This window comes from Aythya fuligula, chromosome Z (genome assembly GCF_009819795.1).
Source record: "Aythya fuligula isolate bAytFul2 chromosome Z, bAytFul2.pri, whole genome shotgun sequence".
Classification (NCBI taxonomy): Eukaryota; Metazoa; Chordata; class Aves; order Anseriformes; family Anatidae; genus Aythya; species Aythya fuligula.
Genome location: NC_045593.1, coordinates 24,620,581 through 24,643,366, shown reverse-complemented (window position 1 = coordinate 24,643,366; position 22,786 = coordinate 24,620,581). Strand labels below are relative to the sequence as shown.

General features: G+C 35.2%; 1 protein-coding gene across 2 annotated transcripts in view; it reads left to right on the top strand.

The window, feature by feature from the left end:
• The window catches only part of TENT2 (terminal nucleotidyltransferase 2), a 40,921-nt gene extending 21,502 nt beyond the window's left edge, over positions 1-19,419 (top strand). For both annotated transcript variants that reach the window (XM_032206297.1, XM_032206296.1), the window contains 5 exons: positions 652-695; positions 7,109-7,245; positions 11,937-12,028; positions 16,737-16,816; positions 18,304-19,419. In XM_032206297.1, the coding sequence (XP_032062188.1) occupies positions 652-695; positions 7,109-7,245; positions 11,937-12,028; positions 16,737-16,816; positions 18,304-18,378 (428 nt within the window). In that variant the 3' untranslated portion in view covers positions 18,379-19,419. The remainder of the gene's footprint in view (positions 1-651; positions 696-7,108; positions 7,246-11,936; positions 12,029-16,736; positions 16,817-18,303) is intronic.
• The last annotated feature ends 3,367 nt before the right edge of the window (positions 19,420-22,786 follow it).

Sequence of the window (22,786 nt, the reverse complement as noted above, 5' to 3'; positions counted from 1 at the left end):
TCACGACTTTCATAAAAGTTAAAATTGTTTATTTTGTGTTCATTAGTGTCATTGTCTGTATGACTTTCATATCCTGTTTGCCATTTAGTAGACCAGGTAACAGCATTAAAATGTGTTTATGTATTTAACGTGGATTTTGCTATGAATGGCTACTAAGCATGGTGGGTGTTTTATCTTTAAGTCATTTTTGGAGACTTTTTGGAGTGATAGATAATACTTAGCTGCTGAAGAATGTGTATGTATGCAGTTCTATGCTGCAACAGAATCCTATTAGATGTAGGTAGGCAGGAAGTGAAGCTATGATATGCTTTTTAGGGAATCTCAGTGAGTTTCTTATAAACATGAATGAATGTGAATTTTAAAAATCAAGTAGTACCCAGCTGTTGTAGAATCTTTTCTGTCTTCTACAGATAGAAGTATCACAGTAAGAGCTTCCCTTAGTTGAATTAACTCCCTGTACTACTACATACAAATTGTAGTAATAGAAATATTTGTAGAGTAACTTCTACTTTACGAAATGTATGAAAATGAAGTTCATAGTAGATCTTTCTAAATGATGGAATTTCAGTCCAACCCTTTGGGGTAATTGATATGATATTGTTTCTTGTGAATTACATGAATCACAGCAACTTTGAACTTTTTTTTTTATAGCTCTACCTGAACCCATCCTTCCATCCCTCCAAAAAAATTACCCAGTAAGTGTTTCTTATGAATTTCATATACATATATAGCAAGTATACATATGTAGTAAACTGCTTATCTAAAATATATGAATTTTTAAGTATCTGTAATGGGTTAAGTTAAACGGTCTGTAAGCGTAGTCATCAATATATTAAATAAGTGTGAAAAAAGTTATATGCTGCTTTTGATCGTTTCTTTAATGAAAACAGTTTGCTTTACATGAAAAGGTTTCACACAGTGAGAAAATGACAACTGCTGACCCGATCCTATTTATGCTGGGCTGAAAACATCCCTCTGTAATCTGTAACTTTCTGATTGTTATTTCTTTATAAGTTAAGTAGTGGTGTTTTTTGGGAATTTATAAGAAATCCAGTGGTGGTATTTCAGATTTCCATGCCTTCTAATAGCTGATGAGTTGCCTGCTATTTTAGGTTTCAGAGTAAACGTTTACTAGGAGGCTTTCGAAACCTCACAATATTGGACTGAAGCCCAAACAAGAAAACACCTTTTGGGGACGTTGTTACTATGTTCAGATCATACTCCGCAGTTTTCCAGAGAACTTGGTGAATTTGTATGCTTTGATGCACTGCAGAATTAGAACTGTAATTAGTGAGCTTTCATCTAAAAAAGACTACCTAGAAATAACAGCTACTCTCTTAAACATGTGTTTGAGAACAAAAGAACTGTTGCTGAATAGTCCTGTGCTATAATTCAAACAAATTCCTTATTCCTTCCTCCTTACATTTCCTCTCACATGTCACATTTTACACTTTTCTTTATTCATAGTTATTATGACTTGGTATCCCCAACTAGGTGTTTTTGTTTTTTTTTATTGTAGTTGATAACTGTGCTGAGGTAGTGTCTGAAATCCACTCTTTTTTTGCATATATTTCCTATAATTCTCAAATGGGAATATTTGATGACACTGTACATCAGGGAGAAAATAGGAGTCAACCATATTGGATAATTAGGGTAATCAAGATGCAGAAGGCTTTGAGCTATAGTAAACTGCAGTTTTATTCCTATTTCGTAACCTTATACCTTTTAATCTCTTCACTGTTGAAAGAAGTACTAAAAACTATTTGAAGCTGCTTTTCATTTCTTGTACATTTAGCTTTATCTGTTGGTTTGTTTCATTTAATAACTAAATTTAGTAATTTTATTTGCATAAATGTTATGTGCTGTAGTATTTTAAGTTTGTGTGGCATGTAATTTAAAGAAAACAACTGCAAGAATAGTAACATTTACTCTGTAATAATAATTCAAATATTTATATTTGTAGTTTGAACTGCATAAATGCCTTTACAGTACTTTACAAACATTAATGGTTTAAGTGATTAAGGCGAAAGTATATACTATACCATAAGTTTGAAAAATCCAAGTTTGCACTAAAAAGAAGATTTCATCTGTAAAAGTGGTAAATCACTTGGAGATTGCTGTGTTTCAAGACCACTGCTGTAAGAATAGTGTTTTTATGCTGTTTCAGCATAATTTTTTGTTAGTTATTTTGCCTCTGGAGAATGAACTGAATGCTGTAGAATAAGTAATAAATTAACAATATTTTGTACATAGGTATTGTAAAAATAAATCAGAGCTGTGGATTAAGTTAAAAAAGCGATGCTAGAAATTTGCAAATACACTTTTATCTACTCTCTCCATTGGTAATATAACGAAGTATGTAAAATGTGTTGAGAAGCTACAACTTTTGAAAACTGATATTGTGAAGAATTTTAAAATGAGAAGTACACCAAAATGATTTTGGTCTTGTTGTTGCAGTAATAATTATAAAGCATGGGTAAATCCCAGTTTCCTAAGAAACCATATGTTTTTCTTGTGGTTGTAGCTGATCAAACCTGTGTCTCCATTCTAACACAGAAATACCATTTCTGTCCTTCTGAAAGAAACCACCCTACTTACAATCTGTTTTTCTTTGAAAATCACACTTGCAGCTCTTTCTGCAGCCTGAAAATACTTCTGCGCTTTGAAGGAAACTGCTGTAGATTATAGGTGCCATGTGAAATAGACACACTTAGATTGAACAAGAAACAAAAGGCAAATTCTGTGACTCAGTGCATCACTATCATAGATGTGAAGGGTGAGAAGTCCCGGAGAGACACCAGATCTGCCCACCTGTGCATTCTGTTGCCATGGGGTAGTCTCCAGCTGGCACCAAGCTGTTGCTTTGCAACACTCAGAGGGAGTGCTGGAGCATATCAGGCATGGAGTTGAATTCTAGAGCTTCCTGGCTGCCCAGCCAGATGGGATAGATGACAGTAGCCCACAAAAAGCATTGTTCCTTTCTGAAGCTCATGCAAAACTCACCTCTGAGTTAAGATTTTCACAGATGATCTCTGTAAAACCTCTGATGGCTTACTTAGTTACTACTTCTGGTCCTTTGGCTGCATGTTTGCTAGGGGTAAACATTGCTGTAACTGAGTGTCAGAAGGCAATGTGCCTGTGAGTCCCCAGTGCTCCAGAGCAGTCTGGCATATCAGCTTAAATCAAGAAGGAGGTGGGTTTTTGCAGGTGCTCTGGGTTGTGAGCACACACTTGTTTCTGCTGCATCAGTTTGACAAGCAGCAAGATCACTCCCAAAAGGATGGGGTAGAGTACAGGATGGTGCTTACTATAACTGTTTCATGCATGAAAGACAGACTTTGGACAGATAACATTTGCTTCTCCCCTTTGAGCTGCACTTTCTTGAAGTGTAAACTTGAGTTAAATGATCATTCCTAAGACTAGGGAAGGGTATTTTATGTGCTTGAATATAGACACCTACCAACAATGGCAATATGCTATGCTGATGTAAATTTACCACTAATTTTTTTTTTGAAGGAAGAATGTTGGACAGTTGGAATTAAGTTTATTTTTCATTTGAATATCTTGATTTTTAGGGTGGTTTTTTTTTTTTTGGATACATACTTCTGTCCCTTTCTAGTGTGTAAGGTAGAAACATGAATACGTGTATGCGTTATCAAGCTATGCAATATGAAGCATGTTGCTGAATGCTGGTGTTTCATTGAGTAAGCAGCCAATCTAACTAAAGATCTAGCAAAAAAAAAAAAAAAAAAAAAGGATTTGGAATCTCTTTTTCCTTGAATATTTTGAAATAATGGAGATTGGTTATTTATTTCTCAATCAGATCCTGAATTTTTTTTCCATTTCTTAACATGTCATGAGGCAAAGATACGGCAGACAAATGAAGGACTAATTTTAAAAGAAGCTGAATTTCTTGCTTCCTAGAACAAGTTAAGAAGAGGAAAAAATACAGGGAAGGCCTACTGGAAGCCAAGCTAGTTTGAAGGATGACTTGTATTTGTTTTATTAACATCCCCCATTATGTGTAGTATCTATAATTTATACTTTATACTGTTAATTTAGTTATTCTCCAAGTCCCTTTGGTAGCAAGAAAAATACCACCACCCCTGGTCTACAGTAGGTGCCATGAAATTGCCATGAAATCTTCGCCATGCCCTTTCTTAATTTTAAATAATAATAATGTGGTTTTATCTGTAAAAATCCGGTAATAAGTTCCCTCCATAACAAACATGCAGTATTTTAGAAAGATTAAATACATTTTTCTCTTCTATGTGTTGTGATCAGCAACCTGCAATGTTGAAAAATAAAAATAAATAAAATAGTTGACTAATTTGATTTACAGTGTACTTAAACGTGTAAGTAACATTTTGCTTTAGGTAATTCAAGTTAATGCAAAAAATATTTTCTTCCTAAAAAGTAGTTTCAGTAATGCTTTCCAGAAATTCATTTCCATGGATTGGTATAACTACTAAAGCAAGAGGATAGACGAGAATTACTTATAACTGCATACATCTTTAAAACTATGATTTTCTTGTAACGACTGACTGCTGTAGACTGTAACTTTAATTTTTACTAGAACACTTATGTAGTATAGTATGGATTTTTTTGAAGGCAGACACTCTGAGTAAGAAGAGCTTTGATTCGCTTAACCTATGTAAAGCGAATGTACTTAATATTCACAGTGAAACTTAGAATTGTAGTTATCATGAAATTAAACTTAATTTTGAACATATTTTTTTTTTAAACATTGTAATTTTAGCTTTCTGGAGTACAGTTTTAATCCTAGTTGCTAGATGAGGATTTAGAAAAGAGCAATCAATTTAAGTTTAGGAATTCTATCTTTTCTGCTCTGGGTAGGAATCTTTGAAATGTTGTACGCTTCAACGAAGCAGCCTTTCAAGTTTACAACACTGGTGCTTACATGAGTTTTGGTCAGCTCTAAATTCCTTGAGGAAACATTGAATTGAATATCCTGAAAAATTCTTTCATTTGGAGTATGCTTGTATCAACATCAGCCTTTGAAATGCTGCAAAGTGTAGTAATTTAATTTTCCATTAATTGTGAGCAAACTTTACTGAAAAAATTTACTTGGATAAAATGCTACATGAAATAGCTTTATTCTTCTTTTCTGGATGCATGCGTGCACACAGAGGCATACATGTACTTCTAATCTTTAGCCTTATGTTTTATTACAATAATATTTGATATATTGACTTTTGCTGTTGGTATAGCTGTTACCACATGAATAATTTTTTCATTATTCAAATGGTGTGCAAACATCAGTGCAAACTAAGTCATATATAAAAATGCAAGTAAAATATACTTAATGTCAATCTTGCTAAGAAAAAGCAACATCCTCTAAGCTAATGCTAAAGAAAATAGCTTATTCTGAAAAATAATGTCCCATAATGTAGCTTTTCTTCTCAGAATGCCAAGTTCATTGTACTTACAGATTCTTCTTGTAGTAGAGAAGTTCTCAGGCATTTGAATGTAAAAGAAATCTTGTGTTCATTTTCAAAAAATGTCTGCTACCTCCAAACATTCACTTACTAGTGTTAGTAGATGTCTGTTACAGTAATTTCATTGTATTTGTTTTATATTGTTAGAGGCCAATAGCCCTTGTTCTCATTACTCTTTTTCCTTTATCTCCTTTTCCTCGTGAGCTGTTAAACTACGGATACTAAAATAATTTTTTGTGACTCTTCTACAACTTCTTGTGGATTTTTGCAGGGAGTGACTTTCACTCCAGTACAAGCTTGATTAACTTCAGGGTCAAAATTGTATATGCTGTATAACCTATGAACATCTTCTGTTCCCCCTGTAGATTTTTATATGTATGCTGCATGTTTGCTTTTTATGTCTGAATACATATTTTTGGTGTGTTCTGTTGGATTGTTTGCTGTTGCATTTTGAACTCCTGTAACTATAACAACTATATATGCAAAATCATATTTTTTGAGAAGACTACCTCATTTTTTTCACAGCTGTAAAAATGGCCTTTTTTTCACAGAAGGTTCCAGGAGGCCCTGCTAGAATTGGCAAAGAGGACAGGAGTCTCAGACTTTCCAGTCCTATTGGTTTGATCACTAACCATACTTTCCCCAGACAAAACATTGCCCTCCTCAGATGAGACATTGCCTGCTGTGAACAAGTAAATAGTGCATAGTGCTTCCAGTACATAAAGTTTGAGAGTCATGCATATTACTCTTCAAAATAACAAAGAGGGTGCAGGAAAAAATACAGTAATAACTTAACAGATCACTGCATTTTTAGGTGTATCTTCCTACGTGAATGTTAAACTTGCTCTTGTTTATCTTGTGTTCATTTTCCTTAAAATGCATGACATCACTATATAATGTAGTATCATCATACTACCAGGTTTTGAAAGCTGTTTCTTTAGCTAGCAATACAAGGTATGTTCTCCATGTACTCCTATCTCTCGGAAGAACTTAAGGCATACGCTGAATATTTCAATACTATAACAAATCGAAAGCCATCTTAATTTAGTCTCGTGTAGGAACTTTTAAGATGGCAATAATTACGTTCCTTAATGTAAACATCATTTTTTGATAGAAGAGCATAACTTCAGCTTAAATGCTGCATTCTGTGTATTCAAGTGTTTTGTGTAAGTCTCTTGTTATTCTTTCAGATAAGTTGGATAGAGAAAATGCTACTGGAGTCTTTGAACTCGTTATGTGGCAGAATGCAGGCTCACGTTAGAGCTAGTAGGTTTGACATGCAAATTTATGCTATGGGGAAAATTAGTCAGGCCTTCCTTTTGGATTGTTTCTATGCTGCAGTTTTGGTGACTTGGTGATTACTGTTTATTTCCCCTGTCCTATGTCAGTTCAGCTGCAGCCAGCTCAGTGCAGCCTACCTAACTCAGCTTCTACTCATGTTGTTTTACTAGCGTGTAAACAAAAGTTCAGTTCAAAGATTCTCCTGTGTTAAAACTACTTAGCAAACAGAAGGCAAGGGTGCTTTCAGAGATGCTCCTGTGCAAGATGGTTCTACCTGAGCTCAGTCAGAGTAACTTTGCGAAAAAAATCTATTCCTAAATTAAAGCAGTATGTGTGTGTATACCTACTCTCTAATTTTATTTTGTCAGGAATTATTTGATCCTGCTATGCAGCTGCATGTCATTCATCAAGTTCCATGTACCATTCCTCCCTACCTCTCAAAAAATGAATCAAGCCTTGGAGATCTGCTAATAGGCTTCTTCAAATATTATGCCATGGAATTTGAGTAAGTAATAAACTCTTCTTAGTGTTTCAGAATATTAAAATTTTTCATTCGTTCTATTCATTATATCAACACTTCATGACCTTTGAAGAGGAAAGAATAACAGTAATGCAGGAGTAATAACTGACAGATAAAACAGATGAGAAGACTGAAGGAAAACAGGAACGCTGATAGAGTGTCTGAAGTCTTTTGCTTAACTAGGCAGATTATTCATTCAGATAGGGAATTTAAAGCAAAAATAAAGAAAAACATCGTGCTAGTTTTTCCAGCATAAAGTAACTGCAAATTATTTAAACAATGGACTAATGATATTTTGCTTAAAAAAGTAAAAATTATCGATTACAAATCCTGTATTGAAAATGTTCTATAGCTGAGAAGTCATCCTGTGAAATGTTGCACGTCACTCAGCAACTTAGATTATTTTTGACCCTTTCTGCTAGGGAAATAAAAATGAATTGTACTGTTGATTTAGCCATCTGTACATCCCTGATAACTTTACATCCTGTTTGAAATGAGCAAAACATATGCCTTGAAGATATCAGAATTCTGTATAGTTTCATTAAGAAATTGCTAGTTGGCTTTAGGAGAGAAACCCAAATGAATGCCCATGCTGGGGAAAAAGCAGGCAGAACATAGTGTTTAAATATTTTCTGTGTGATAGCCCGCCAGTGAGAACGAAACAGAGTTATGCTATCCACAGTATGTTATCTTTGCTTTGAGGTTGCTGATGGAAACACTAGCATATGAGGGTAAGAGTTAAATAGACAAAATACAGGGATCTGTGGTGCCTTTAGTGGAAGAGCTAGTATTTTACTCCTGTATGTGTTGAATATTTTCATTGTTGCAATCAATGTCTTTTTCATTCTTTCCTTTTCCACTAAAACTAGTGTTCTTTTTATGCACAGAATTTTTGAAATTATTCTTCAAATTACAAAAGTATAAAGTTAGGTCACATTCAACTGACCTGTACTGTGTCAGTAAGCTGTCACTGTGGAATTGTAATTTGATTAAAAAGGTTGCTACATCAATTTTCATAAAAGTGACTTTTGTAGATTCCTGTCTATGGAGTAGGTCACCACAATACAGGGTTTTGATAAACGGGATGCAATTTGCTGAAGGAACAGCATGTAGTCAACAATGAGATAATGGGTAGAGATCATCACTTTGTATAAAATGATTAAATGAAACTGATCAACTATGTGCATGTATGTGTCACGAAGGTGAAGGGAAGATGGAAATATGTTGTTTTCAACCTCTCTCCCCCCCTCACCCCTCCCCAGTATAGCAAAGGCCAGCAGGTATTTCAGTTAGAATGTGTATTTTGTTTCACTTCATGCAGTGAGTAATACTTAAGGGCAGGATAGGTCCAAGGAATAGGGTGCAAAGGAAGAAAAAAGAGCACTGCATTCTGCACAGACATAAATAATTTTATCACCTTGTGCTGTGATTTTTTTCCCATATGCTATTAATCTGTTCTGTTTATTTAGACTGTAAGCTCTTTAAGAAGAGATTGCTGGTTACCATGTGCTAATTGCACAGTCTGAGTCTGGGATTTTTGTTTTTTCTTGAAGATTTTGTTGTTTTTGTTTTGTTGTTTTCTTCCCCTTCAGAAGTTATCAGAAACGTGATTTGGAAATTGCTGCACATATGAGTCTATAGAGAGCAAGGCTTAAATAATACACCAGCACGGTTGGAGATTCTCTTGCCACAGAGTTCAAGTCTGCATAGTGTTTCACATGATACAGCTGACAAAAAGTATGCTTATAGCTGTTTTATTTTTCATTATTTCAAATTAATAAAGCTCTGCTGATCATGCAGTGAATGTGACAAAGGAGAAAAATGTATGGAGGTGTCTTAGAAGAAAGTATTTGGAAACTGCTCCATGTTTACCAGGCTCTCTTAAAAAAGTGTCTGATTTCACATCTGCAGCAGTGAGTGAAGGCAGCAGGTTTTCACTTGGCTGCCTCTTTATAAAGTGAGACCTTGAAGCCTTGTTACCCTTAAAATGCTGTTAGGGAGCCTAGAGATTGTCATTTGGGACTGTGCTGCTTTTGTATTTCTCATTTCGAGTTATGCTGTAGGTGTTTAAGTTGTTGTTAGGTTGTATTTGGTAGACATGATCAAAGATAAGCTACACTGTCTTGACAAAATATAAAATACAGTTGCTCTCTCCAGGGCAGAATTAGTCAGATAATAATAATATATTTTTGAATAGAACTATATTAAATACGTTTGCAGTTGGTACACATTTCATAAGCCAAAGCTACTTGCAGAAATAGATTAATAATATTGCTTCAGAAAGTACAGACTTTTTAATCTATTTGTAACATATTCATACACAAGGCTTACACCTGGAAATTCCTGGTTTTGTTTCAAATTCTTGTGTTCTTCATGAGGCACTCATACCTGATGTGGAGTGTGACACTAGAAAAAACTAATGATTGCTGTTCAAATGGTTATTATTAATTTACAGATTGAAATACATATTTTAAGACTATTCACTTAACACTGGCAATTATGAAGTTTCTGTGTGCAAGCCAAAATGCTTAAAATTAATAAACAAACCATTTCCTATTCGTAATTCACTTATAATTCAAGTTGATTGTGGTACCAAGGCAGGGTTAATGAAGGTTTAATGTGAGAAACTAGTCCTTCCTAAGTTTAAATATGGAACTGTTTAAAAGGTAGAAATGTGTTTTTGTTGTTGTTGCTTCTAGCTAACAAGTGTATTATAAATGCATTTATTTCTTGCTGAGGAATCAAGTATAACCTGTGGATAAAAAGACGAGCAAAAATTAAGTGTTAGAAATGAAAAAATATTGCCTGTTTAAACTAAATATAGATCAAATGCTTTTGTTGTGTAACTTGTTGCTTGTCTGGATCTCTCTTAACTACTCTGCATTGTCTAAAATAGTATTTAACTGTCTGCTTCTTCCCATCATGACCAATGTACTGGAGCTGCAGTTCAAGCTTTTTTGATAATTCTGGTTGCTTATTTTGTTGTTGTAATCTGTGTGTGTGTGTACATGTTTCTGTTTATAAGCAATTCATCTGAATTTTTTATTAAGCTTGTGTTGATGACAGGTTATTAAAAAGACAGGACAGAAAAGTATTTGAGTATTTGGTTCTTTAAAATATCTCTAGTTCTTGCAAAATTAGACGAGTAGTCTACTCCAGGAATTAAGAAGAGGGAGAGTGATAGGATTCGGTGTTCACTTTAGTTTACATTGAATGCTAGGACTGATCTTCACTCATATTAATTTTCTAGAGTGAAGAAAAATATAAAAATGCATGGCAGTGGGTAACAAGTAATCTAAGGTGTACAAGCATGTACTTCACTGGTTGTGCCCTGTGCCTTTTTGAATTCTCAAAGCCCTATTTATATTCCTAAACAGAAGAGTAGTGTATGTGCTCTATGGAAGTAAAGATGTTGGACTAAAAATGTTGAATTAAATTCAAGCAACCGAATTTCATAAGTATGTTTAATAATGAGTTGTACCCAAGTTAACTCGTAGAATCTGCAGGCACAGACTTTTAGCTGCTATAACTGTCTTATTGCTACTGACTTAGTGGTGTTATGAGAGCTGATCGACCTATGGAACATAGAGTTCTTCCAAATTTAACTGATAATTTAGAGATTGTATTTTGTTATGCAGTTGATATTTACAGATCTACTGCAGTTGGTTGATATACTCAGCTGAGTGCCTGTATCTTTGCATTATGTCAAAACATCCATACATTCAGGAGATCCAGTCAGGTGTATGTAACACCAGTTCAGCTATCAGCATGCTACCCTGCTATTTCTAATCCCTATCTAGTCAGGGTGTATGATGATCTCTTGTTGGCATTCCAGGCTTTTTGCTAATACAGCAGTTGTCTGGCTTAGTTAAGAACAAATGAAAACTGGCTGGGTAGAACTGGTTAAAATCATAAAACTGCAGGTGGTAGCTTTGGCTGCCGTTGTGTTTGGCATATCCTTGTGCCAGGACTCATAAAGATAGCCCTCTATGCTGTAGTGCTGTTCCTGTTTGTGTGATCATTTCCTCTGGTTTCATTGTTCTAAATCTGTGTGCAGAATGCAGTAGATTATCTTTGGATGCACATTTGAGTTGTTGCACTGATGTTACAGAATATCAAAAATACCACATATTCAAAGTATTAGTGCTTTCTAATAATGCTCTTCTACTGGGAATGCTAATTTGTAAGCATGCTTTCTTTGTGTCACTTGATTGTTGAATATATGTACAGTATCAGTCAGTCAGTATCAGACTTCCTCTGCACTTAAATTCCTTATGGGCCTTTTTTCCTTCACAGAAATACCTGAAAGACAAACTTTTGAGGCTGTAATTTCTTTTGAATTTAGAAATAAATGTAGGTGTCCATATTCAAGTTGATACTGGCTTTGGAAAAAAAAAAAAACCTGTCATGAACATATGTTAATCATGGGAAACCTCTGATGTTCTGTTTTGCAAATGTTTACTTACAAAAACTTAAGTGCATGTGGAAACTTTTTTCTTGTTTCCTACCCATCATTCCTTACTCTTGTATAGCACTTTATATTAAATTGCTTGGTATTGTAAAGTACTGTGCTATCCAGGCTTGTTTATGTAGCAGTATGACAACTTATTAATGTAAATGGACATTATTCAGAATCAAGAGTTAAAAGGTCTGCAAATTGTTTTCTTTTTCCCCAGTTGGAGCCATCAAATGATTTCAGTTCGTGAGGGCAAAGCTCTTCCAAGACCTGATGGTGTTGCATGGAGAAACAAATTTATATGCATAGAAGGTAAAACATAAAGCTACTTTATCATCTTTAACTGCTAAGTCACTAAATACATTAATCTGTCACTTTATAGTGATTATATTTTAATAATGCACACATGTAGTGTATGTATGTAGAAAATGAAGTTTAACCAATGTCAATAGTTTTGGAAACAGTCTCGTCAAAAACATTTGAGAAGGAAGCTTTAAGTTCTATAGAGTTTAAAAATAGTTCTCCTGACCTTTTCTTCAAGAGGACTCATTGCCCTGTTACTTTTGGAACAGAGATTAGGGCTTTGACAAGGAATGGCTTTACGAACAGTAGCATGTTTTGCTGCTCTGTAAAAATAGTCTTCAGTTTTGCCAAGATTGTGCTTCTGAAAAAACACAGTGGGCACATAATCAGATTCCTCTCTAAGAATATTCTTTGTTCTAGTAATGCTCTGGCATCTCAAGTCCTAGCAGTAACTAAATTGTGCATATGTTGATCCACTTGTGGCTACTATTTTTGACTGTCTTTTGAATGTACAATTTCCATAGAAACTATGTGATGCCCTCCAGAACTGAAGGGGGAAAAAAAAGAGGCTACGTTTTGGAGTCAGAGGTATCAGCTGTTGAAATTTAGACTGAACTGGGGAGTAGCACAATACAGGGAACCTCCATGTGCGCTTCTTACCTTTCAACAGTGAATCGGTAGTCTTCATGGAGAAAACAAACAGTTAACATGCATAGGTGGTGAATCTTGGACCACGGAGAGAGAAGATAACAGACTAAGAGAGGGACTGTGGTTAGAGAGGAGTATGAGGGGGGAAAAAGAAAAAAAGGGAAGGGGCCGATAACCACCACGTGAAGTGGGAAGAGTTGACTATGAAAATAATCAAAAAAGGGAAGTGAATGTAGAATGCAGGAGTTGAAGGTGAATCGGCTGGACAGAAGACCATGGAAGAGGTACTAGGATGGAGAATAAGCGGAATTAGAAGTAGCTGGTTTAGGACATTAAGGTGAAGAGGGAAGGTCTGAAATGTGGGAGGTGGCCAGGGTCCTGGCTGTAAATAAATGGGAGACTATTGGGGATTACAGTATCAAGGGTTGAAATTTTAGGTTAAAAGAGGGATGGAGCTTGGATAGGAGCCCAACAGTATGGAAAAGAGTTGTTAAAGAGACTGGGAAAATCTTGTTGCTATGGGGGCAGTAAGGCAGAAGACCTGTGGGTTAGGTGCAGATATTCTTCAAAATTCCTGGGGGGAGAGAGTGCAGGATGTGCACTTCATTTCCTGCATTTGTGCTGCTCTATAAAGAGAATAATTACCAACTGGTGAAGTTAGTTATACTTTGACTGGAGCTCACCAACTTGGCTGTAATTGTATGGGTGACAGTGTGAACCCACATGCCGGAATTCCTGTCCTTTATTTGTTTTTTGTGGGGAAAAAAAAAAGGGGGGGGGGGAAAAAAAGGAAGCAAAAAAGAAAAAAAAAGGGGGGGGGGGAGGGAGAAGAAAAAGACAAAAACGAAAAAGCAAATATCAGTCATAGGGAAAAATAAACTGAAACCCATGAAGAAGGCTGCACATTTGACTTCACAGTCTCAGAGTTAAGAAATAAGAGAATTAAGAGTATCTGCACAACTGAAATGCACTACTATGCTAGTAGTGCAGGCATTGCCAAGGCTCTGTTCTGAATGTGGGAGGTGGGAATGCTGAGCAGCTGTGCCTGCTGCTGTCATATGATGCTGATCCTCTGAGTTGCAGGGCGGCTGTATGTTTCAGGCTCTCAATCTTTTCACGACATTGCAAAGTGGTTGAATAATTAGATTTTCTTTCTGCTAGGTTGGAAAACAGAATATTAGGACACAAAATAGTCATCCTAGATTTTGTATTGAATATTCTTGATTACATGTAATTTTTTCCTAAGAGTACATTTGCATTTGAACTATTAAAATGTAAAATTATCTATAGTTGGCATATCTGATTCCTTCCTGCTACAGTGTGCATCCAGACTTTATTAAGAGTGGGATTAATCCTCATATACTAAATTTTTATTTATAAATCAGAAGGGAGAAAATTACATTTCTTATTTCAGCCCAAAATAGGCCTCATAGTTCAGTTTAGCAGCTGCTGTAAAAAGTTTAACAAAGTATTTGGATAGACTTCTGTGTACTTTGAGAAGAAGCTTACAAAAGCTACTTAAACACGTCAGCATATTCTGGTTTCCAAGTCTGTCAGATTTTCCATTTAGAGGACTAAAACTTTAGTAATTGGTATAGCGTGTGTGTTTTAAATATCTTAAATATATTTATTGATAGGTTATAGAAGTCTGTGCCAGCAAGTTGTCATAATTCTCTATGTAGCACAATATTTAGGGTTGCTCAAAGAAAAAAAATTGTTCTGTTTTAAGTTTTACTTGTCTTAAGACTGATTCTCAGTTTTTCTGCTTTTGGAGAAACAAATGGAGTAGCGGTGATCTTTTTTAAAATCTGGCAAGCTATTACTATCATGGGTGTAGAGAGAATACTGCTTTTAGCTAATGACGGTGAACATTCATTGTTGGTTATCTCTAAATTACTGTTGACTGCTGTAGTGTGAGTTTAAATCTTGTCTACATCAAACAACATCATATCAATATTAAACTGTTCTTTTGAAAAAGACAAATTTGGAAAAGATAGAAACTTGGTAATTTTGTGACAACTAATTGTCTTAGTCACTTAGGGAAACTGGATCAGAACCTGTATAAGCTGCATCTGATTCATCCTCGTATTTACAAATCTTTCAGTTCAGGTATTAAAAATGATCAAAACAAACCCTGAAGAATTATTAAGTTTTATGATTTCTTTTATTTTTATTTGGAAATATGATCCCTTTTAGTCTTTTCTTCTAATATCAGTGTTGGAGTTGGATTACTTTTTTTTCTCAACTCAGTGTATGAACAAGGTGACTTATGATGGACTCTCTTCTGGTGGTTAGAAAATATAAAGCGGTGTAAGTAGTATCTGATTATAAAAGTATTCTTGTTGCGCTCCAGGGCATGAATTTGTCTTTTGACAGCTAGTAAATGTGCAAGAAGAATAAAGGGAAGGTGTGAGTCAGCTTTTTTTGACTAGGAAAAATGCCTTTTTCCCCACTGACAGTTTTGGAAGATTGTATGGCATTGGTCTTGTTACTTCAAAAAATCTCCTGACTCAACATTAAATATGTAAAGGTCCTAGAATTAAAGAAACAGTTAACATCAGATATAAGACAAAAAAAAAAAGTTGTACTGCTTAACATGCTAAGGGATGTGGAATTCTTTGTAGTAGAAGGTCAGTATACCAAATTATGTGGCTGGTAGTAGAGGAAGAGGTACCTTTTTTATTTCATTGACAGTTTTCTGCTGCAATCTAAATGTCTGATTCATTCTACAGTAAAATAAATCTGCCTGTAAACATCCACTAGAAAACTTTATAAGTAGTTTGAAGAAAAAACTTACAGAAATAATACATTTATTGCTTTAAACAATTTATTTCATTGCAAGTTTAAATAGCCTTCAGTAATAAAATCGTAATGCCATGGAACATGTTCCAAATTTAAAGTCCCACTCTATGTAATGGCACAATCCCATCTGATGTCTGTTTAATGCTTTATGTTACTTTATGTCCCTTTCTGAATAAAAGCAATACATAACCAACTGTTGTGGTTTAACAGTGGAAGGTAGCCAAGTACTACACAGCCGCTCTCTAGTCTCTCTCTTACTCTCCCTCCTCAATGGGACAGGGGGAGAAAATCAGATGAAAAATGCTCATGGGTTGAGATAAGGACAGGGAGATCACTCACCAGTTACTGTGACAGTCAATGTAGGGAACAGACTCAGTATAGGGAAGATTAATGTCATTTATTGCCTGTTACTAAGAGACTAGAACAGCAAGAACTAAAAGCAAATGAAAGACATATAAGGCCAGTACACCAACTAAACAAAAAATTACCTAATCTAGCAAGTGCTTCACTGGTCCTTGAGGACTTTAAGACATTGTGCCAGTGTGAAATGTGTTATTTACATAGTTCTCTAGTAAGGCAAAAAAAAAAAAAAGACTGTATGAAATCTGTTTTCTAGAGCATTGCAATGCATAATTGTTTAGAACCTGGTACCTTGTTACTAGCATGTTATCAATTGCAAGGAATACTTTAAGCCTTCAATTACAAAAAAGTTCTGAAGTATTAATTATTAGGGGGTAAAAAAGGAAAACATCACGAACTTCTAGTCTGTTAGAAGGAGAAAGCTGCAAATTTTGAACAGATACCGTAGAACAGGTAAGAACTGAAAATGTTTTTACAGCACTTAGGTTAAAAAGCTGCAGCAAATATTTTAACGTTCTTTATGTATTTCACTAAAACTGTTGATTGAGATGAACCTAACATGCAGCAAGTCTCAGAACATTTCGATATGCAAAATCATATTCTGATATGTCATCACAGACTGCAAAGAAGTCACAAATAATTACTGATGCATGAATTTGACACAATCATACCATGCTTAGATAGAAATAATAATTTTGCTTTATTGTGGTTTACCTACCATTAGAGTGCTAAGGGTGTGAGCATTTTTTGGAGGAATATTATATAGACATAACACAAGTGGAATTGGCTTTACCTTTTGGGAAGCAATGACACCTTGACTCTTTTTTCTTTTTTCTTCGTTCCTAGCTCAGTGAAGACAGCATAGCTGTAATTTTTTAACATGTAATGTTTGCATTTGATCTTGCAGAGCCCTTTGATGGGACAAACACTGCTAGAGCTGTACATGAAAAACAGAAGTTTGATTGTATCAAAGATGAACTTCTCAAGGTAAATGTTGCATCTGATGTCATTTTTCCTGTCACTTTAGTTTTCAAAATAATTATAAAAAGGATAGTCATTGAACTGTCCTGCTTCTGATGTTTGTGTTATGATTGGATTTATGCTTTGTAATGTGTGTATGTATATACAAACTTACACATATTGCATATAAAATTACGTATATATGTAAATCTTGATTAAATAGGAGTAGTAAAACTATTAATATCTATGCTAATAAGAATCAGGCTTAAATTGAAATGAGTACTTGAAATCGTAAACCCTTTGTCTTAAGAATTTTCAGTTTTACATAAACAAGAAAATACTGTGATAGTTGATAGCTGTAAAAACATAACCATCTTCACTCATTATTTCTTCCTACGCTAATTTGACTGGTAATAAAAAATGTTTTATACCTCTTACCGTCCCCCTTTTTTTTTTTTTTTTTAATGCCTTGTTTTTCTGCTGTTTTTTGACAACAGAAGTGATTTGTTAGTTTTCTTTGGGGAAATCACGCTCATAATTTTAGCACATGAGTAATTAAAACTGGAGCTTACGCTGTTCCGGTCAGTGGAGGAGACAAAAACTTTGAGTGAAAAAAACTGTGATTTAGGCCTTGGTTAAATATTGTGCTTTTAAAAATCTTTACATCCAGTTATTGTATTCTTTTCTGCTATGATAGTTACTACATTTGGGAATATGCTCATGTATCTAAGCTCAAATTCTGGTGTTCTGAGATTTGACTCTTCATAGCGCAGTTATAAGTAGTGATTGGTGTGCAGAACTGGCTTCCACCTTTAACCAGTTAGACATCGTAATTCTGTTCACAAACGTTGGCTTCCTTCTATTTATCTATTTTAGCATAAAAAATACCTAACTGTCCACATTTTTTTCCATAAAATACTTGATAATCCGCTAAAGCAATGATTGACATAGTTTGGGATCTCAGTGCTGTTCTGTGCTGAAATGAGAATGAACTTCTCCTTTCAGAGTTTTGAATTAAGAAATTGTTTTCAAACCTGTATGGTTTTCTGGAAAAAGTAAGAGCAGTTGTCCAAGCTGTCTGGAAGCTTATATGTTGGAGTATCCTGGAATCCAGAAAAGAATACAGAAAAAATTGTAAATAACCTATTTTAAAGACACAAATTCTGGTAATGTTAGAGTATAACCTCCTGCCTCAGGAGAAGTGGCATGCTTTCCAGATAATTATTTTTTACAGGCAGATTATCAATGTAATAAATAATGTGAACACTTCAGTCTCCACAAACATTAAATCTACTCTCTTCTTGAAAGCACATACCTTTCTCAATAATTCAGTACATCTTGTGTACCTTTAGGATTCTTCTTCCCTAAAATAAATAAATATTATGACTTGGAGTGGAGGTAAAGAATCAAACTGATATTTGTGGATATGTGAGGCTTACTACTTACAGTGATATCTAAATATAAATGGCAAAGATGATTTTTGCCTTTTTAATTCTTTTACTTTTTTCCCCCAGTCTTGGCAGATACTGCAAATAAAGAGAAACCTAAACTGTATACTACCCGTAAGAGGAAGTCGACGGAAAAAATAACCAACTTCTTTTTCTCCATTTTGGATCCTGCTGAAATACAGAACAGTATCAAAATAAAAATGCAGTTATGGGCACGAGTTTTTTTTATGACGTGCTTTTCTTGGTAAACTTTTGTTAAGGAAATCTTTATAAGACAGAATACATATTTTATTATTGACACTTGTTAATACTGCTGTTTATTCAAACGTGTTTTCTGAAAACACTTGCATTGTTGACTTCTAGAAGAGACTTGTGACTCAAACAGCAGACTACATGAATAAATATGTTCTAAGGAGATATGGGGAATGTACTGACTTGTTTCCATAATCTGTGTAATCATCAGTTGAGACACATCTAACAATGAAATATAGGAATTCAGAGCAAATGATTGAGTCTGAATCCTTAAATCATTGCACACTTTACTCTCTGGATGAACAGACAGTCTGTGCTTTATGTGTGCTTAACGCAGTATGCACTTTTGCTCGGCTCAGCACTTTCTGGTTTTATTTCCCATTTATATGGAACAAAAGGCAAAAGTTTATGCAAATTAAGATTATATTTGTTAATTCCTGGATACCAAGAACTGTAAACTGGAATTTTCAAACAACAGTTCTACTACAAAGAAGTTGAAATAAAAAGGGACAAAACAATTTATATAATGCTTCGTATTGACCAACAGTAGGCAAGATAATTTTCAGTGCTTCATTTTACATATTCAGAGTAGTAGTGGTGTCTGCTTAAAAAAAACTCAACCTTCAACTGCTACAGTAAGCTGGCCTTTTGTTCTGATTTTGTGCAAGTATTTGTAAATTGGTCAGGTACTATAAAATGAATTTAAATAAGTCTTGAAAATTTCAATCTTGAAAATTTTACCTTTTCCAAATGAAAGTTGTGAAACTTCTTTTAGACCTGCTGTAGCACAGTTTGTGCCTCTCATTTCTTTGTTATTAAAGACCAATTAAGTGTCGAAACTGTACTTAAAATTGATGTCAAAATCGTGTTCATTTTTAAAGTTTAATATTTTGTATGGTGTCCAGTGAAATAAAGTTTATATATGGAAAATACAGCTTTTTTCCTTTTTTTGTTGTTTGGTATTGGGCATTTAAAATATTTTCTAAAATTAAATAGAAAAGGAAATGAATGTAAAGGTCAAGGCAGCTGTTAAAACTTTTCTATGGCTATTTTGCACTGAATCCAGGTATAACTTTCATCTATTGCTGCTTCTACCATGGTTGTGAAAGCCCTTATAACTGTTAAACAGCAAACATTGCTTCTTGTGCAAAATGTAAATTCTAATGTAAGTGTTACAATGCAGAAGTAATACAAACTGTAAACTTCCTCCTGAGATGTCACTTACACAAACAATTGTGATCCAGTCTATCTAATAGTTTGGCTTGCTTCTTGAAACAGTTTCCTTCTGCAATGTACACAGGCTTTCAGTTTTAATCTGACTGGCAAACCACTAAAATATTGTCCCTCCATGTGTATTTGCCTCCATATTGGCCTTCATGTTTATAAGTTGATAGGTTTTTCCACCTTCCTTTTTACCTCATTTTATTTGAAATGCAACCAGAAGTTTTTAGTGCAGAATGATGCCTTGATTAAAAGATGGCATACAAATGGGGAGGTGGAGATGTTGCTTTAAAAAAAAATAAAATAAAAATCTTGCCATCTTTTTGTCTATAAAATGTAAACTTTCTTGAAAATAGTATAACTAAGAATGGGCATGTGTTTAAACTTTGCAAAAATGTGTTTTAAGTGAGCTGGACATGAATGACAAAACTTCATGCATGACTATCTCATAAGAGATATAGACTCACAGAATCACAGAATTGAGGGGGTTGGAAGGGACCTCGAAAGATCATCAGGTCCAATCATCTTGCCAAAGCAAGTTCCTTAGACCAGGGTGCCCAGGTAGGTGTCCAGATGGGCCTTGAATATCTCCAGAGAAGGAGACTTCACAACCTCCCTGGGCAACCTGTCCCAGTGCTCTGTCACCCTCACCGTGAAGAAGTTCTTTTGCGTGTTGGTGCAGAACTATATGCAATCCATCTTGTGACCATTACTCCTTGTCCTGTCCCCACAAACCACTGAAAAGAGGTTGGCCAAATCCCTCTGTCTCCCACACCTCAGGTATTTATACACATTGATGAGATCCCCTCTCAGTCTTTTCTCCAGGCTGAACAGACCCAGGTCTCTCAGCCTTTCCTGATAGGGAAGATGCTCCAGGCCCCATATCATCTTTGTGGCCCTCTGCTGGACTCTTTCCAGGGGATCCCTGTCTTTCTTGTACCAGGGAGCCCAGAACTGGACACAGTACTCCAGGTGAGGCCTGACCAGGGCAGAGTAGAGGGGCAGCATCACCTTCCTTGACCTGCTGTCCACGCTCCTTTTAACGCACCCCAGGATCCCATTGTCCCTCTTGGCCATGAGGGCACAGTGCTGGCTCATGGTCAGCACATGTACAGTAAAAAATAACCATCACTTTTGGAGTTAACATGTCCCACACCTTAAATTGTTGTTTTGTGTTAGAAATGTTTTTTTTTTTTTCAGTATCTGTTTCAAAATAGACCAATAAAAATCTGAAACCTTCAAGCAACTTCTTAAAGTGACCCAATTCAGTAATCTTTTGAATACAATCTTACAATGGCCTGTATCCTTAAAAATAATATTAAAAAGAAAAAAAAAAAAAAGAAAAGAAAAAAGTTGATGTACTTCTGATAAGCTATATTTATAATCAAAAATGTAAAGTCTAGATGTTAGTTTTTGCAAATGTTGGGACAAGCATTTTTGTCACATCCTCTCTTAAGAGAAAACTCCACAGTAATTAACACTGAAGTAGCACTTAGCTGTGTTAGCTCAATTACAGGCACTATCCGGTGACGTGCAAATTAATGTGACTTGGTTTACCTTACGGTGAAAGAAGCGAATTGGACAAGTGGGTATCTAGCAAGAGCACAGACAGTGGCAATACTTTCATGTATTAAAAGATAATCTGAGAGGTCCAGAAAACAAATTTCACTAGTGTCATCTTATATTATTCTTTTGTCAAGGCAAACAAGTGTCATTACTTTCCATGGAAATGCCAGACAACTGGAACAAGCGGACATGATGTCAGGCTGCAACTCTTGACCGAAAACTTCAGTTAAAGTGCCACAGTATCAATTGTTTTGGGATAAGGACTAGGAGTTGAACTTTAACTTGGATTCAGTTCTGCATATACTAAAAGGTCTGTTTTTCATTGCTGACCAACATTTTAATGTGTGTGCAAGACACTCACATCTCTGAGGCCTCTTACTACCTACAATCAAAAATGCTTTATTTCAGCTCTGTAATTTTAGGGGTAGTTCTGTGTACTTGTTTTGGCATTGGGTTCACCTGTCACTTCTCACATAAATAATGTCAGAAACTGCTAATGTCTTATCTAGGATTTTAGGAACTCTCTTTAATCTTCTAGCGGGGTTTTTAATTAATCGGCTTAGATTTGTATGGGAGCAAGAGCTCCCAGTTCAATGTTACCAAGAGCTTCCAATTAAATAAGAGTAGTACCAGAACTGGCATAGGCTGTATGCTGTGAAAATTGAACTTCATGTATCTTCTAGCTCTCTTGCTTCTCATTATATGTGATATTTGAACTAAATGGGGGAGGGGGCATAACAAATATACTCTACGTATCTTAAGGTGTTCTGACAATATGAGAGTTATTTTTAAGAAATGCCTTCAGAAGAATCATAGAATGGCTCAGGTTGGAAGGGACCTCATAGATCATTTATTTCGAAACCCACTGCCATAGGCAGGGATGCCACCCACCAGACCAGGTTGCTCAAAGAATTCAATATAAAACAATTTTAAGACCCAAATTGAAGGGTTACATGGTTATTTTGGATAAATAGGCAGACATAACAGGAGGATGCAAGAGGAATTCTAGATCACCTAAAGGTAGTGTTTGTGAATACCATTCTAAATGCCTATTTGGAAACAATGCTTTATTTGAATTTAGGTCACTGAACTTGATTCACAGTACATTTATTTGATGTTAAATTTCAGTCCTTCAGAGAATGTCACTCCTGATCTAATGTACTCTTGCTCTGGAGAATCTCACATGTACTTTGTAGCGTTTGTTTTTGTCGTGTTTGTCTTGTTTTCTCTAGAAATTCAGTTGATCTTTTAATCCTTATGTGTATTGATATAAATCTTTCCCTCATACAGAGTTTGATGGTTGTAAGAGAAGCATGAAAGAATATGCTGTTTTGGTCAACTTAAAGGCTAAAGTAAATTGTGAGAAATACAGAAAGGAGAGAACAAGTTCTGAAAATAATTTGGAGTGGTACTGGTGAAAGGGTTGTCACCTTGTTGTCACCTTCCTCTCACTGTATGTGGAATGAATCAAAACTTGTGCAATACACACGTTTCATATAGATTCATTTCT